This window comes from Dermacentor silvarum, chromosome 1, assembly GCF_013339745.2.
Source record: "Dermacentor silvarum isolate Dsil-2018 chromosome 1, BIME_Dsil_1.4, whole genome shotgun sequence".
NCBI lineage: Eukaryota > Metazoa > Arthropoda > Arachnida > Ixodida > Ixodidae > Dermacentor > Dermacentor silvarum.
Window position 1 is genome coordinate 436,781,043 of NC_051154.1, and position 12,551 is coordinate 436,793,593.

Sequence of the window (12,551 nt, forward strand, 5' to 3'; positions counted from 1 at the left end):
CATTTTTGATATTACTTAAACTTTGCTCACTTATTCTCCTCTACATCAGCTTTCATAATCATTAAAAACATATTGCATAATTTTGTTCCATTCGTAGTTACAGCACGTCGAATAAGGCCCCTACGCAAGGCTCAGCGCACCATGCAGGTCTGAAGATTCTATGACATTTGTGATCGCGTACGACCTTTGAATTTTGGCATGATATTGTATCCAGTCATTTATGCCTTAACGCTGCAAATTAGCTGTGGGACAAACCGTAGTGAATGATTCAGAATCAGTTTTGTACGCGTGGGGTTCCTGGTTGCGCTGCGGCATCGGAGAGCACACAGACGTTTTGCGCAATTAACCTCTACGAAAACGCACTCAGAAATCGATACCCAGCTTTGATAACCCAAAAATAGGATAAAATTCAATAAGCAAGCAACTGTATTCCAAATAATCTTTAGCGTAATGAAAAAAAAATGTGAAGGTAATGGAGAACCGCTTTATTAAAACAGAATTTGTTTCTGGGCTGCAATCGTTTATTCGAATGATTCAAGAACGCTGATTTCCTTCATTCCTGCAGGTACACATAGTTTCTTCCATGCAGACCCGGCTATGCGTGCCACGTACAATTCAGGAGATGCTTCCGTTGACCTGGATAGCTGCCAGGCATGCCAAGACTGAATGCCATGGAAGGCGGGCACTTTCATCCACTCATCCTTCTTTAAGTCGCGGAAGGCAACAACTTCTTTTTCTTCAAGATGTATTAGATGCACACCTTTCAGTTTTTCTGTTAAAATTGTTACAAAGTCTCTGGCGGCCCGAATTGCACTTTCAGGGCTTGTTCTCAAGTTGTTGAGCATTGCTTGATGCTTGGCAAGTCCTCCAACTCCGTCGCACGCGTTTTTCCCGTGTCCAGTTGCTGAAAATATCCATTGGGTATTGGGACAATCGCTCTTTCCGAACTCGTAAAGGCGGTATCTATTTTTGAAATGACTGGCGGCTCCATCACTCACATACGTCACCTTGGAGTACACCGGCAGGTTATCGTCCACCCATTCTGTCGCTTTCTTTAGAGCCAAGCAGGCGTGAGCGGAGTCGTGGTTCAAGTCGTCACTAACAATAGCGAAACTCTCCGTAGATTTTTTCGTTGTTACCACGCATGTAAACACGGATACTTGCTGCTTTTTCCAGTGGTATGCCTGAACTTCGTCAGGAAGCACGACAGTCCAGTTTTCGGCAAAATCAAAGTGGAATACAATGCTCCCACGCTGTGTACATTGCTTTTCCTCGTAGATAGCTTTGCCTTGTGTCTTCCTGATGTGGTTGTGCACGATCCACTTTGCCACTAGAACCCGAAGATGATTCAAAAAAGTATCAGCATCCAAAACCTTTTTCACAAGGTCGCCTGCCTCCCACGTCGCTAGGAGTATTTCTTCTTCTTCTGGGATATTAAGTTCCTCCACTGTCAGGGACCCGCCTTTTAGACACTGATTGCATTCGCCTAAAAGGCACTGTGCTGATGACGGAATGCAAATGAATGCGGAGTGAAGGTCATCAGAATTGATTCTGTGGCCAGTAATGTTCTCAAGAGCGGCAAGGCAAAGTTTATAGTTGGCGCAAATGACACAAACGCACACATCATGCTGGGGACAACATTTTACCCAGCGCGGTCGCAAGGTGTAGAATTTTGATAGGCCAATGCCCGAATCAGGATGGTCGTCTTTGTATATGCGGAATGCCTCTCTAATAGATCTGGTCATGAAACGCTTTGTTACTAACACTTTTTCTCCATCGATCGTAACCGACAAGACATCCTTTCTGTTAGGGCTTTGTCTCGAGCATTCCAACTCGTCCTTCGTGTAGTACTCACGTGCCGCAGATACGCACTCAGGGCTCACCTTGTGCCTGGTGAAAGGATCCGGCCGGTACCACACACCGTGATTTTCTTTCAATTTCCTGGACTTGTTTATTTCATACATCGATGCTTCAGGAATAAGCTTCTTAATCTCATGTTTAGCTAGTGTTGATGGAAGGAGAGTCAGAAGTTGATAACGTTCCTGGGGTGTCGTCGACGCTGCATAGGCTTGCCGAAAGCTTTCTGTCCACTGCTCGCAGAAGGAGCACTTTCTTTCGGCTGAATTTCCAGATGCATCACATTGGTTGTACGCCCGCCGTATCTTGTTGCGAACATTTTCCGCTACCGCCTTCTGCACCTCACTTTGTTTTCTTTTGATGTAAGTAGGCCTGTCCCGACTTCTCACTGCGCCTGGACGTTTCAAAGGGGACACGCAGGTAGTCGCAATGATCTGGTTGACGATGTTGATTTCTGCTTCAGGGGGCATAAAAATGTCATCGCTCAACTGTGTGTTCCGTGAGGATATTTCATTGCAGAAGTAGCGAAAGCACGGGTAGCACAAGTAGTCATTCTCTTTGAGAGTTACTGATGTTTCGGATGTTAAAAGTTGCTCCAAAGCATTAACGTCTACGTCGGTAACTCTGCGAAAATTTCGCTTCTTTGCAATGAGCTTCTTGTGCTTAGAAAGGTAGTCTGCACAATACACTCGCTCAGAGCTATATTTTGCCGCCATGAGACGCACATGAACAGTAGAGTAAGAGCAAAGCACAAGTACTATCGGTGTCGAATGAAGTGTGAACAGCGGATCGATTCAGGCTATCTCCTGTCAGGCCATCTGCTGTTCAGGCCGTCTGCTGTTCAGGCCATAGAGTTTCTCACTATAACACCTTGAGGGTAAACTGGCGCCACCGTCTATGCGAGTTTCTTATAGGGCGCCGTGCCCTCATAGGAATGACCGGATATGTGTCTGCTAGGCTTGTGTTGGCTGGTGTTGAACAAGGCTTCGTCTAAAACGTGGATATGGCTACACAAATAATGCGTTATTAAAGTAAAATCTACATAAAAGGCTTTCATTCACCCATATTACATATCTCAATAAAGTTTACTCACCTACAATGCCGAATGAAGTGAAGAAAAGCAAGAAGAGACGACAAGTTGTTCCAAAGCAAGCGACAATCTTGTCGTCTGCCCTCCAACTTTAGCGGCCAGCTGATACTTTTTACGTTTCATATAATTGTGCATCCAATAGTAAGTCCTCAAAATTAAACAACATATGTTTTTGTGTAATAATAAAGCTAAAGCAGTTTTTTACGTGCTATTTTAGCAGGAAATGAATGTTTGTGACAGACGGAACGGTGCTAGCCAGGCACGTCTTCCAGGCGTTCTGGCTCTCCAAGAACGATGCCAATCCGAAGTCACGATATACCGGCATTCCCATGGATACCACAGCGCAGCAGCGCCAGTTCTCCCTCTAGGTAATATAGTGAGAAACTCTATGGTTCAGGCAGTCTGCTGCCGTCATCTGAGATAGGCGCGCACATCCGGTTACCGATAGTTTTGCTTTTGTTTCCCTTGGCATTCTACATCTTGATTTGCCACTGGAGTGCCACGTTAATACTTTCCACCTTTTTCGGTACTACTGGCCTTTCAAGAAAAAGAAATCCAATCCTACCTGCATTCTAAACACTTAGCGGGCAAGAAGTCGGATCTACAACAATTGCCTATCCGTGCGTAAGGACCTCATTCGACGTGCTGTAACTACGAATGGAACAAAATTATGCAATATGTTTTTAATGATTATGAAAGCTGACGTGGAGGAGAATAAGTGGACAAAGTTTAAGTAATATCAAAAATGGTGGTTTTTTTTATTGTCATCAGAAATTTTCATTATTCGGTGTTTTCTTGAAGTTACACCGGTAATATCTCTTTATCGAAAAGTGATATAAATATAAGCTTTAGCAGTTTGGTAAGTAAGTATGCTTAGAACGGAATGCGGAATTCTCTTGCCGCTCTACCACAAGCCTTTTTTGAGATAAAGACCTGCAAAGTAGACAAACAAACGTTTCCTGGGCCGATTTTGAGGTTTTTTATAAAAACATCTACACTACCCACAAAAACAAAAAATAACTGAACACATGCAAAAATATGCATATAATTATCTAGAGAAATTTTAGCTACGTAACTTTAATATATTTTGTGTAATTCACAGCCAAAGTTGGCCAAAACAGCAGAGCAGGTAAGCGCGGCACTCCACCTCTTCGTCATTACTGATTTGCGGTGCTTCGAAAAAATTTTTGGCAGCAAAACAAATTGCGGATCTCTTCTTTCCACTCATCAGGCAACAATATGTAAAATTTTGAACTAAATTTGAAAGGTCGACCGGCCATCCTTTGTTCGATCATACATGGAATCTCCCTGCTATGACCGATTCCTATGAAAAAAGGGATGAATAAATTTTACCGTTTATCTGCATTACATTTTCCGAGGGGGGGGGGGGTTATTTTATATGTGTCCACTAAGTGGACTAACCATTTTAGCGCGCGCTGAATGGATGTTAGGCACTGCTGTTGGCAACGCGGCCGGCGCGGGGATGGTCAATTCAGGAAGGAATTTACGCAACAAATGATTTGTGAATTTTAAATTAGACATCTTCCTGCGCGTCAGAACAACTACGAAATTAGGAGACTGATTCTCCACGAGAAAAACACGCATGCTTATAGTAGAGGCGCCGAGGCCGAAGAAGCCTTATTTGGTACTTCTGTGGCTAATTCAAGCGACTAGTGGGCGTAACCAGTGAACCTCTACAAAGCTTAGCGCAACTCGAAGTAACTGCAAATTGTGCTTAGCACTGCTTGAATGCTTCTAATACAATTGGCAAGGTTTGACGCTTTGCATGTTTGGCTTGCTAATGTGACTGACCAAGCACTTTCAAGAACACCTAACTACAGCAAGCACGGGACACGAATTATAGGGAAGCATTTATTTCCCGCACTGAATATGTGACTATGTACGGCATGGCCGACTACACCGTAGGTTTCGGACTTAGTTCAAGCATGTTCCTGGCATGTATGGATGGATCACAAGTGGAATGTACATAAGTTACATCCATGTGCACTTACATCCTAATTGTAACAGTTTGAATACAGTTGCTCGCAGGTAGCAGTTTGACGATGAAGCCTCACATGCGTACTGCTCAAAACTCGCGGATGGAACAGAAGTATTCTGGAAATTATATTAAAGCGCTCACCTCAAGAAAATGTTATTGTAAACACATTACACCACAGTTTCCTTACCAAAAGAAATGTGCAAAATTGCTCCAGCTTTCCCTGTTCTATCCCATACATGTGAGGTTCATTCCCGCTAGTGCTTTAAAAACATTAAGCCTAATCAGTCGCTTAGGAAGGTTTGACCTTGCTAGCTTTTCGAGTGCACTTTGTTCTCTTTGTGCCTGTTTTTGCTGAGTAGTGCCTCGATACCTTGAGAGAGGAGCTCAACACGCACTACTCAAGTGAGACAAACTAGTTCAACTCGGCCGATGACTCAAGCAGGTGCCCATACAGTTAGTGGTACAGCTTGTGAAATTGCCCTGAAAAACACCTAATGACCTCGGCTATAAGAAATCCCCTTTTTGGAGACCTCAGTGAAACACGTCTTGCTCCTGTCTTATCGAGATGCGGGCCATGAAACAAGACAGTGTCTTAGGGTCACCACTGTTCTTTCTCTACAAAAGCGGTGATGCGCATCTTTCTCAAACAGTAGCCAGCTCGCAAGAAGCGCAAATTATGGTTCGCTGCCCAATTCAGCACCAAATTCCAGCAGCCTACTTCTACGCATGGGGCCCACAAACATGGAACACAAAAGAAATAGTGCCATACGTATACACAGCTCTGTACGCGTGCTATTCTTTTTTTGTGTGTGTGTACCGCCTTTGTGTGCAATGTACGTAGAAGGTGATGTAACTCGCCCAAGCCACCACCCTAGCGATCAATGTGGCCCGCAACATTTCCACATCCGGAGACTGCCCGATACAGTTAGTCGATAGTCGATACCGTAAGTCGAAGCACGATATCCTGAAGTGATCGCTGCCAGACATTATTTAGTTATTTGTTTATTTAGTATTTATTTACAATACACAAAAAATTTCAAGCGGCGACGGTACATCATGGGTGGACAAATGGTGGGCTGTCAGTTTAGTTGGCGTGTCTTGACAGGTGGTTGTCAATGACAGTCTTGAAGCGCTGCAGGTCGATGATTAGGGCGATTTTAAGAGGAAATACGTTCTAACCTCTACATGTCTACAGAAAAATAGTATAGATAGCAGCTATTTTAGAGTTTTTGAGGTCTATTGAAGCTTGGTAGAGACAAACATTTCAAAGCCAAGTTTGCGAGTGAGAATGTTATCTAGCAACAGTTGCAATGGCGTGCGGGTCGTTATCGGTTCATGTGCAGCCGACCGCCGGCCAGGGTCACGCGATGCGAGGCGCGCGATAATGGTGTCGCCGGCCACAACGCTTTGCGGACGCGTAAGAACCACTCGCACAACATCGAAACTTGCTAGAAGGAATAACGAAATGCACCTGGCCAGGGGCAGAGGTGGTCAAACCTTTACGAACACTCTCCTTGTTCACCTATTACAGACAAGGCCGTACGAAGAGCACAAAAATACCAATCAAAAGAAATAATTTTTCCAGCCACCCCCGTCTTCGAGGTGTGTGGCCGCACGCATTAAATGCTTCCCGAGACGCAGCTTTCCACACAACGGCTGCCGCATATTCAAAGGGGAAAGCGTTGAATTCAACCCTGTTTTCTCGCAGTTCGACTGCATGTGATCGTAATATGAGCGCTCAAGCGATTTGTGTTTTGTTTTAGCTTGTAAGAAAAGTGGTGCTGTTTCTGGGAGTACGTTTTATTGCGATAGCAATTATATGGACACTTAAACCGGATTTCTGCCGTCGGCGTCGCCGTCGCCGTCACCGTGAGGTTCCGTATAGATTCCAAGGGCGATAAAACCGTCACCGCGCACCGTATGCGCGAGTGAAAGCGCGCGGGGGACGCGCGCTATCACGGAGAGCGAACGCACGGCAGAAAGCAAACGCGACCGTCGCGCGAAAGGCCGTGGGGGTATGGGAGGAAAGGAGGCGGGGCGACGCTGTGCTGCTTCACCAAATGCTTATCTTGCAACCGGGCGCAAGGGGAACTGGCCACTCAATCTCCCACGCGAAAGCAAGAAAGCGGGAAGGAAGCGCGGGAGGGAATGAATGAATAAATGAACTTTTATTTCCCTTTTTAAGAAAGGGGAGGGGCCGGGGGGGGAGAGAAGGAGGCCTGTGTGCTCCAGTCTTAGCACCTTGTGCTGCCAGACGTCCGCCTACCAGTCGTGGTAGGCCACCGCTACCTCCTCAGCCCACCTCAGGACTCGGTCCTGCAGGGTGGGATCGGAGCTGCGCAGAGCAGTCTCCCACAGCTCCTCGCTACTAATTAATGGTTTGAGGTTGCGGGGGGGATATTTGATGGGGCATTTCCACATTATATGGGAGAGATCTGCTGTCTGGACAGGGCAGAAGCGACACTTGGGTGTCGGGTATGTGTCGGGAAAGAATAAGTGCAAAGTGCGTGGGGTAAGAAAAGTGCGAGTTTGTAGTTGGCGCCACAATATTTCTCTCTGGCGCGTGCTCGACACAGAGAGAGGTGGATACGTTATGCGTTGGTGTTTGTAATGTGTGCAAATTTCATGGAATGTGATGAGTGCGTCTTTATTGGTCTGTTGTTGGGAGTCATTGGCTTCTGGGGTAAGGCCCACGTTTCCGTCCACTCGGTCCGTGAATCCTCGAGCAGCGGCATGAGCCATTTCATTGCCTGGTAGTCCTTGATGCGCTGGAGTCCAGATGAGAGCGATGTAGTTTTTCGGCGGGTGAGCGACTAGTAGAGAGTGCGCGAGGTTTGTAATGTAGCCGCTACTGAAGTTCCGGATAGCAGTCTTCGAGTCACTGATGATGACATCGCAATCAGGTAGCCCCGATGCGAGTGCAATGGCGGCCTCTTCTGCGTCGCCCGCTGAGGTGGTCCTGATTGATGCTGAACGAACAGTGTTGCCCTGCTTGTCTACAACCGCTAAAGCATAACGATGTTTAGTTTTATAGGCTGCGGCGTCCACGTAGTAAACTCCTTCCGCCTGTCCATAGCTGCGTTGTAGCGCCTTGGCTCGAAGTTTCCGGCGTTCGACGTGAAATTCGGGATGCATGTTTCTGGGTAGGGGTTGGATGTGGTATTGGCCGTGTATGTTCGGAGGAAGTTGATGTCGCTTGTTCTCGCTGAGTGGTGGGGCGTAGTGAAGTTGTCTCAGGATCTCACGCCCAGCTTCAGTGGTGGAGAGTCTGTGATATTGCGATGATAGATTTGATTCGGTTAATTCTTCAAAGGTATTAATTGTGGCTGTGGCCATCACCATCTGTGTGGATGCTCTAATCGGAACACCAAGAGCGACTTTGTGTATCTTGCGGATCAAGCAGTTTACAGTGTCCGCTTCCTTCCTAGAGAGTGAGAGATATGGTAGTGCGAAGGTGATTTTGCTTAGGACAAAAGCTTGGATGAGCTGAATCAGTTCCTTCTCTCGAAGCCCTCCGTGTTTATTGGAGATCCTTCCTATGAGGCGTAGCGTGTTATCTACTGTTGTTTGTAGTGCTTGCAAGGTACGCTGATTTGCTCGGTTGCTTTGAAGGTGAAGACCTAGCACCATTATCCTGTCTACCTGGGGTATGGAGTGCCCTTCAACTGTGAGGTCGATATTCGGGGGCGATGTCCTGAAGCTTCTCGTAGGGGGCAGAAGGAGAAGCTCTGATTTGGTGGGGGAGCACCTAAGGTTCAAGTCGTGACCTATTGTTCGATCTGGTCAATGGCTGCTTGGAGGGTGTCTTGGATGTGCCCGTCCGAACCTCCTGTCATCCACAGCGTAATATCGTCCGCGTACAGTGAGAATCGGAGGTCGGGAATCTTCTTTAGAGCGAAAGCTAAAGGTCGCATACCCAAATTGAAGAGGAGGGGGGAGAGTACTGCCCCTTGGGGCGTACCAGTGCTTCCTAAACGTATCTGACCTGATTGTTCGCAGCCTAATTGGAGCGTTGCAGTGCGCTTCGTCAGGAAGCTGCATATATAACGGTAGATTCGCTCTCCACAGTTTATACTGTTAAGTTCGCGTAGAATGGCCAAGTGGGACACATTATTGAAGGCTCCCTTGCGGTCGAGGCCCAGCAACGCTTTTGTGTCACGTGCGTCGCTCGGTTCAATGATATCTTGTTTGAGCCTTAGCATGACATCCTGGCAAGAAAGAGACTTGCGAAATCACTCATTTCCGAGGGGAACAAGCGATGATCTTCGATGTATTTGGAAAGGCGTACGTGGATTACGTGCTCCAAGATCTTCCCTATGCATGAGGTGAGAGAGATGAGACGGAAGTTATCAATGTGAATTGGCTTATTCGGCTTGGGAATGAAGATCACCTTGGCTGCTTTCCATTGTTGGGGTATCTCGCCCTCTTCGAGACAGTGGTTGTAATACTCGGTGAGCTTGCGTATGGATTTCTCATCGAGGTTGCGAAGCTACTTATTTGTCACAGAGTCTGGACCTGGTGCCGTGGTAGTTCGCACTTGGTTGAGGGCATTTCGAACCTCCGCTTCTGTGATGGGGCTGCAAAGTTCCTCATTGGGTATAGTCGGGCATGGGGATTTGCGTAGGAGGGGGCATATGTTTGGAAGCCAAGTTACTGAACATTGTCGGCAGGTCCGCTGCATGTTCATGTAGCAGTTTATTGATCTGGTGGTTATTATGCGTCCTAGATGTGGTGGGGTCGAGCAGGTGCCGGAGCAATTGCCAGGTCTTTTTAGTGCTAAGATGACCATGCGCTCCTTCGCAAACCTGAGTCCATTGCTGTGCCCTCAATTTGATAGCGTATTTTTCAATCTGAGAGTCCAATTTGGCGATTCTGATTCGGAGTTTGTGATTGTAAGGGGCTGTTAGCCATTTCCTGAGTAAGGCTTGCTTCGCTTCCCACATGTGTAGGAGCTTCGAATCAATTGTTGCCAAGGGTGTATCTGACGGGAGAGTGGTGGTATGGGCCTCTACATCTGCTTGTAAAGCGTTCGCCCATTGCTCTATGTCGGTAATGTCTTCTTCTTTGGTGTTGGAGCGAGATTTTCTGAATTCCGTCCAATTGGTAAGCCTTAGTGGTTTCATGGCCAGTGGTCTGTGCTTGAAATTTACGCGGAGTTCGAGGATGTAATGGTCGCTTCCTAAGTTGTTTTGGATGTTTTGCCACGTCGACTGAATGATGCGGTGAGTTAGGGTGAGGTCGGGGGATGTATCCCGCGGGAGGGAAGGAGGGGGGGGGTGGCAGCTTTTCCTCTGCCAACAACTTCTCCTCGGCACAACTCCTCTGCACTTTGCCCGGCGCTGGCGGTCGCCAGCACCATCTCTTATCTCCACACGGCTATTACCTTTGTATGCGCTGTGCATTCGCCGCTCGGTTTCCGTTGCAGCGATTGACCGCGCGAACCATTCGCCCGGTGCGGCGGCTGCGCTTGCTGCTAGCGTTTTGACAGTCGTTGTCTACGGTCATTCGGTGTGATCTATTCGTGTTTGCTTGTGCGCGCTGACACCATGCTTGTTAATTCAGTTAGTCCAATAGTGTCCAAGTTGATGCAGCCGATAAAACTACTATCCCTACTCCGAATAGCTCTCTACTAATTTGCTATCGCAATTGATGCTTCGCCTTTCGGGCGAAACTGCGACATTCTTTTTTATGCAATTACTGACGGAACGTGATAAAAGCCGGAAAACAAGTTGTTAAAGGGCCCCTAAACCACCCAAAGGTGAGTGAGTGAGTGAGTGAGTGAGTGAGTGAGTGATGAACCCAAAGGTTGAAATTTAGTTGTGGTGCTGTAGCTGTGGACGAGTCTACAAAGAACACGTTGCCGGAGGAATTTTTCGAAATGGTGCCGTAATAGCGGAGTTACACGCGTATGATGATCGAACCACGGCCCTCGCTCGTTTCGCTCTTTCCTTCGCTACGCTCCGTTCGTCGGCTGGTCTCTCCTCCTCGCCGAGTGCTCCTCCAAATGTCACGTGACGTACGTCTTCGCCAACGCGCTTTTTGAAACACTCTCCACATCCAGTTAAGGCACGTCCACGCTTGTGAAAACAAACCGACGGTGACCCGGCCTTCAGTACCGTACAACGTCTGCCGCGCGAGAGCTCTAAAGTAGACGGCAGTTCGGTTGGCACACCGCCCACTGCACGACCGACAGGCCAATCGACGACCGCGAAGCTGCGCATCTCCGCCACCGGCGACGCACACATTGGCTCGAACTTTTGTTTCAAGCAAAATAATTTCCCCTAAATAAAGTGATGCGTAAATTGTAGATTTTATGAAAAAAATCGCGCAGATTCACTAGAAAGGCGAAGCATCAATTGCGATAGCAAATTAGTAGAGAGCTATGCAGAGGAAGGATAGCAGTTTTATCAGCTTTATAAACTTGGACATGTAGCAGCACCAGCAACGCGCAGAACTGTTGTCGATACCGTCGGCGTTTTGCCCGCGTTCGCTCCGAACGCGCGCGGTTTTGGTGACTGTTGCCGGTGCCTCTGGCGGCGGCTTGGAGGTTTTCGACGAGATCAGAACGGGACACACGTCGAGTAGCGTCGGAAGTCTTTACCACCTTCTCGCCTAGCAACGTTTTTATATAAATAAGTTTCTGTTTGTAGATATGTGCTTACTCGTGCTTAAGCATCTTTTTCACGTGCAACACATGCGCGCTACATCAACAATATTGATGACCGGGACGTGGTTCACTTACTAACGGAATTACCAAGCATGGTGTCAGCGCGCGCAAGCAAACATGAATAGATCGCACTTCATGACCGCAAGCAATCGCTGTCAAAACGCTGGCGTGAGCGAGCGCGCCAGCAGCAGCGAGCGAAGGTTCTTGCGGTCTATCGCTTCAACGGAAACTGAGCGTCGAAAGCACAGCGCATACAAATGTAGGAGCCGTGTTGCAGATCGCTATCGAGATACGATGCACGCGACCGCCCGCCGCCGCGCAAAGTCCAAGTTGCTCGCAGAGCACAAGTCGCACGCGCAACCTCCCGTGCTGCCTTCCCGTTTTCCTCCTTTAGCCTCCGAGATTCCAGTTCCCCTTGCTCCCGGTCACAAGATGGGCATTTGGTGCCGCAGCTAAACGTCGCCTCCCCTCTCTCCCTCCCTCCCTCCCTTCCATCCCCCCAAAGCCTTTCGCGCCAAGAAAGACGTCGTGTTTGCTCTCCGCCGTGCGTTCGCTCCCCGTGAAAGCGCATGTCCGTCGCGTGCATTCACGCGCACATACAGCACGCAGCGCGCGACGACGGTTTTATCACCCTTGGACTCTATACAGAACCTCTCGGCGACGGCGACGGTCGAAATCCGCTTGGAGTGTCCATATAATTGCTATCACAATAAAACGATATCCACTGCCAAACGTTAAACGCGAACGAGAGCCCCGATACTTGTCGAGCTCAGCTGCAGTGCACGGCTACCTACGGCAGACGACCGGCGCGGCTGTTCTCACATCGCAGCCGACGGCATCGCAAATATCAGCGTATTTCCTTCATTGTGTACAATTATTGCGAATAGCGACAACGGTAAGAAAATATTGCGGCTTGTGAGCGTTAGTAATTCATTCCG

General features: G+C 47.9%; 1 protein-coding gene across 1 annotated transcript; it reads right to left on the bottom strand.

Moving 5' to 3' along the window:
* Positions 1-521: 521 nt before the first annotated feature.
* On the bottom strand, positions 522-1,745 carry LOC125944137 (uncharacterized). The gene has a single exon (XM_049664230.1). It carries the CDS (start codon positions 1,743-1,745, stop codon positions 522-524), a length of 1,224 nt encoding a protein of 407 aa, XP_049520187.1.
* Between the last annotated feature and the right edge of the window lie 10,806 nt (positions 1,746-12,551).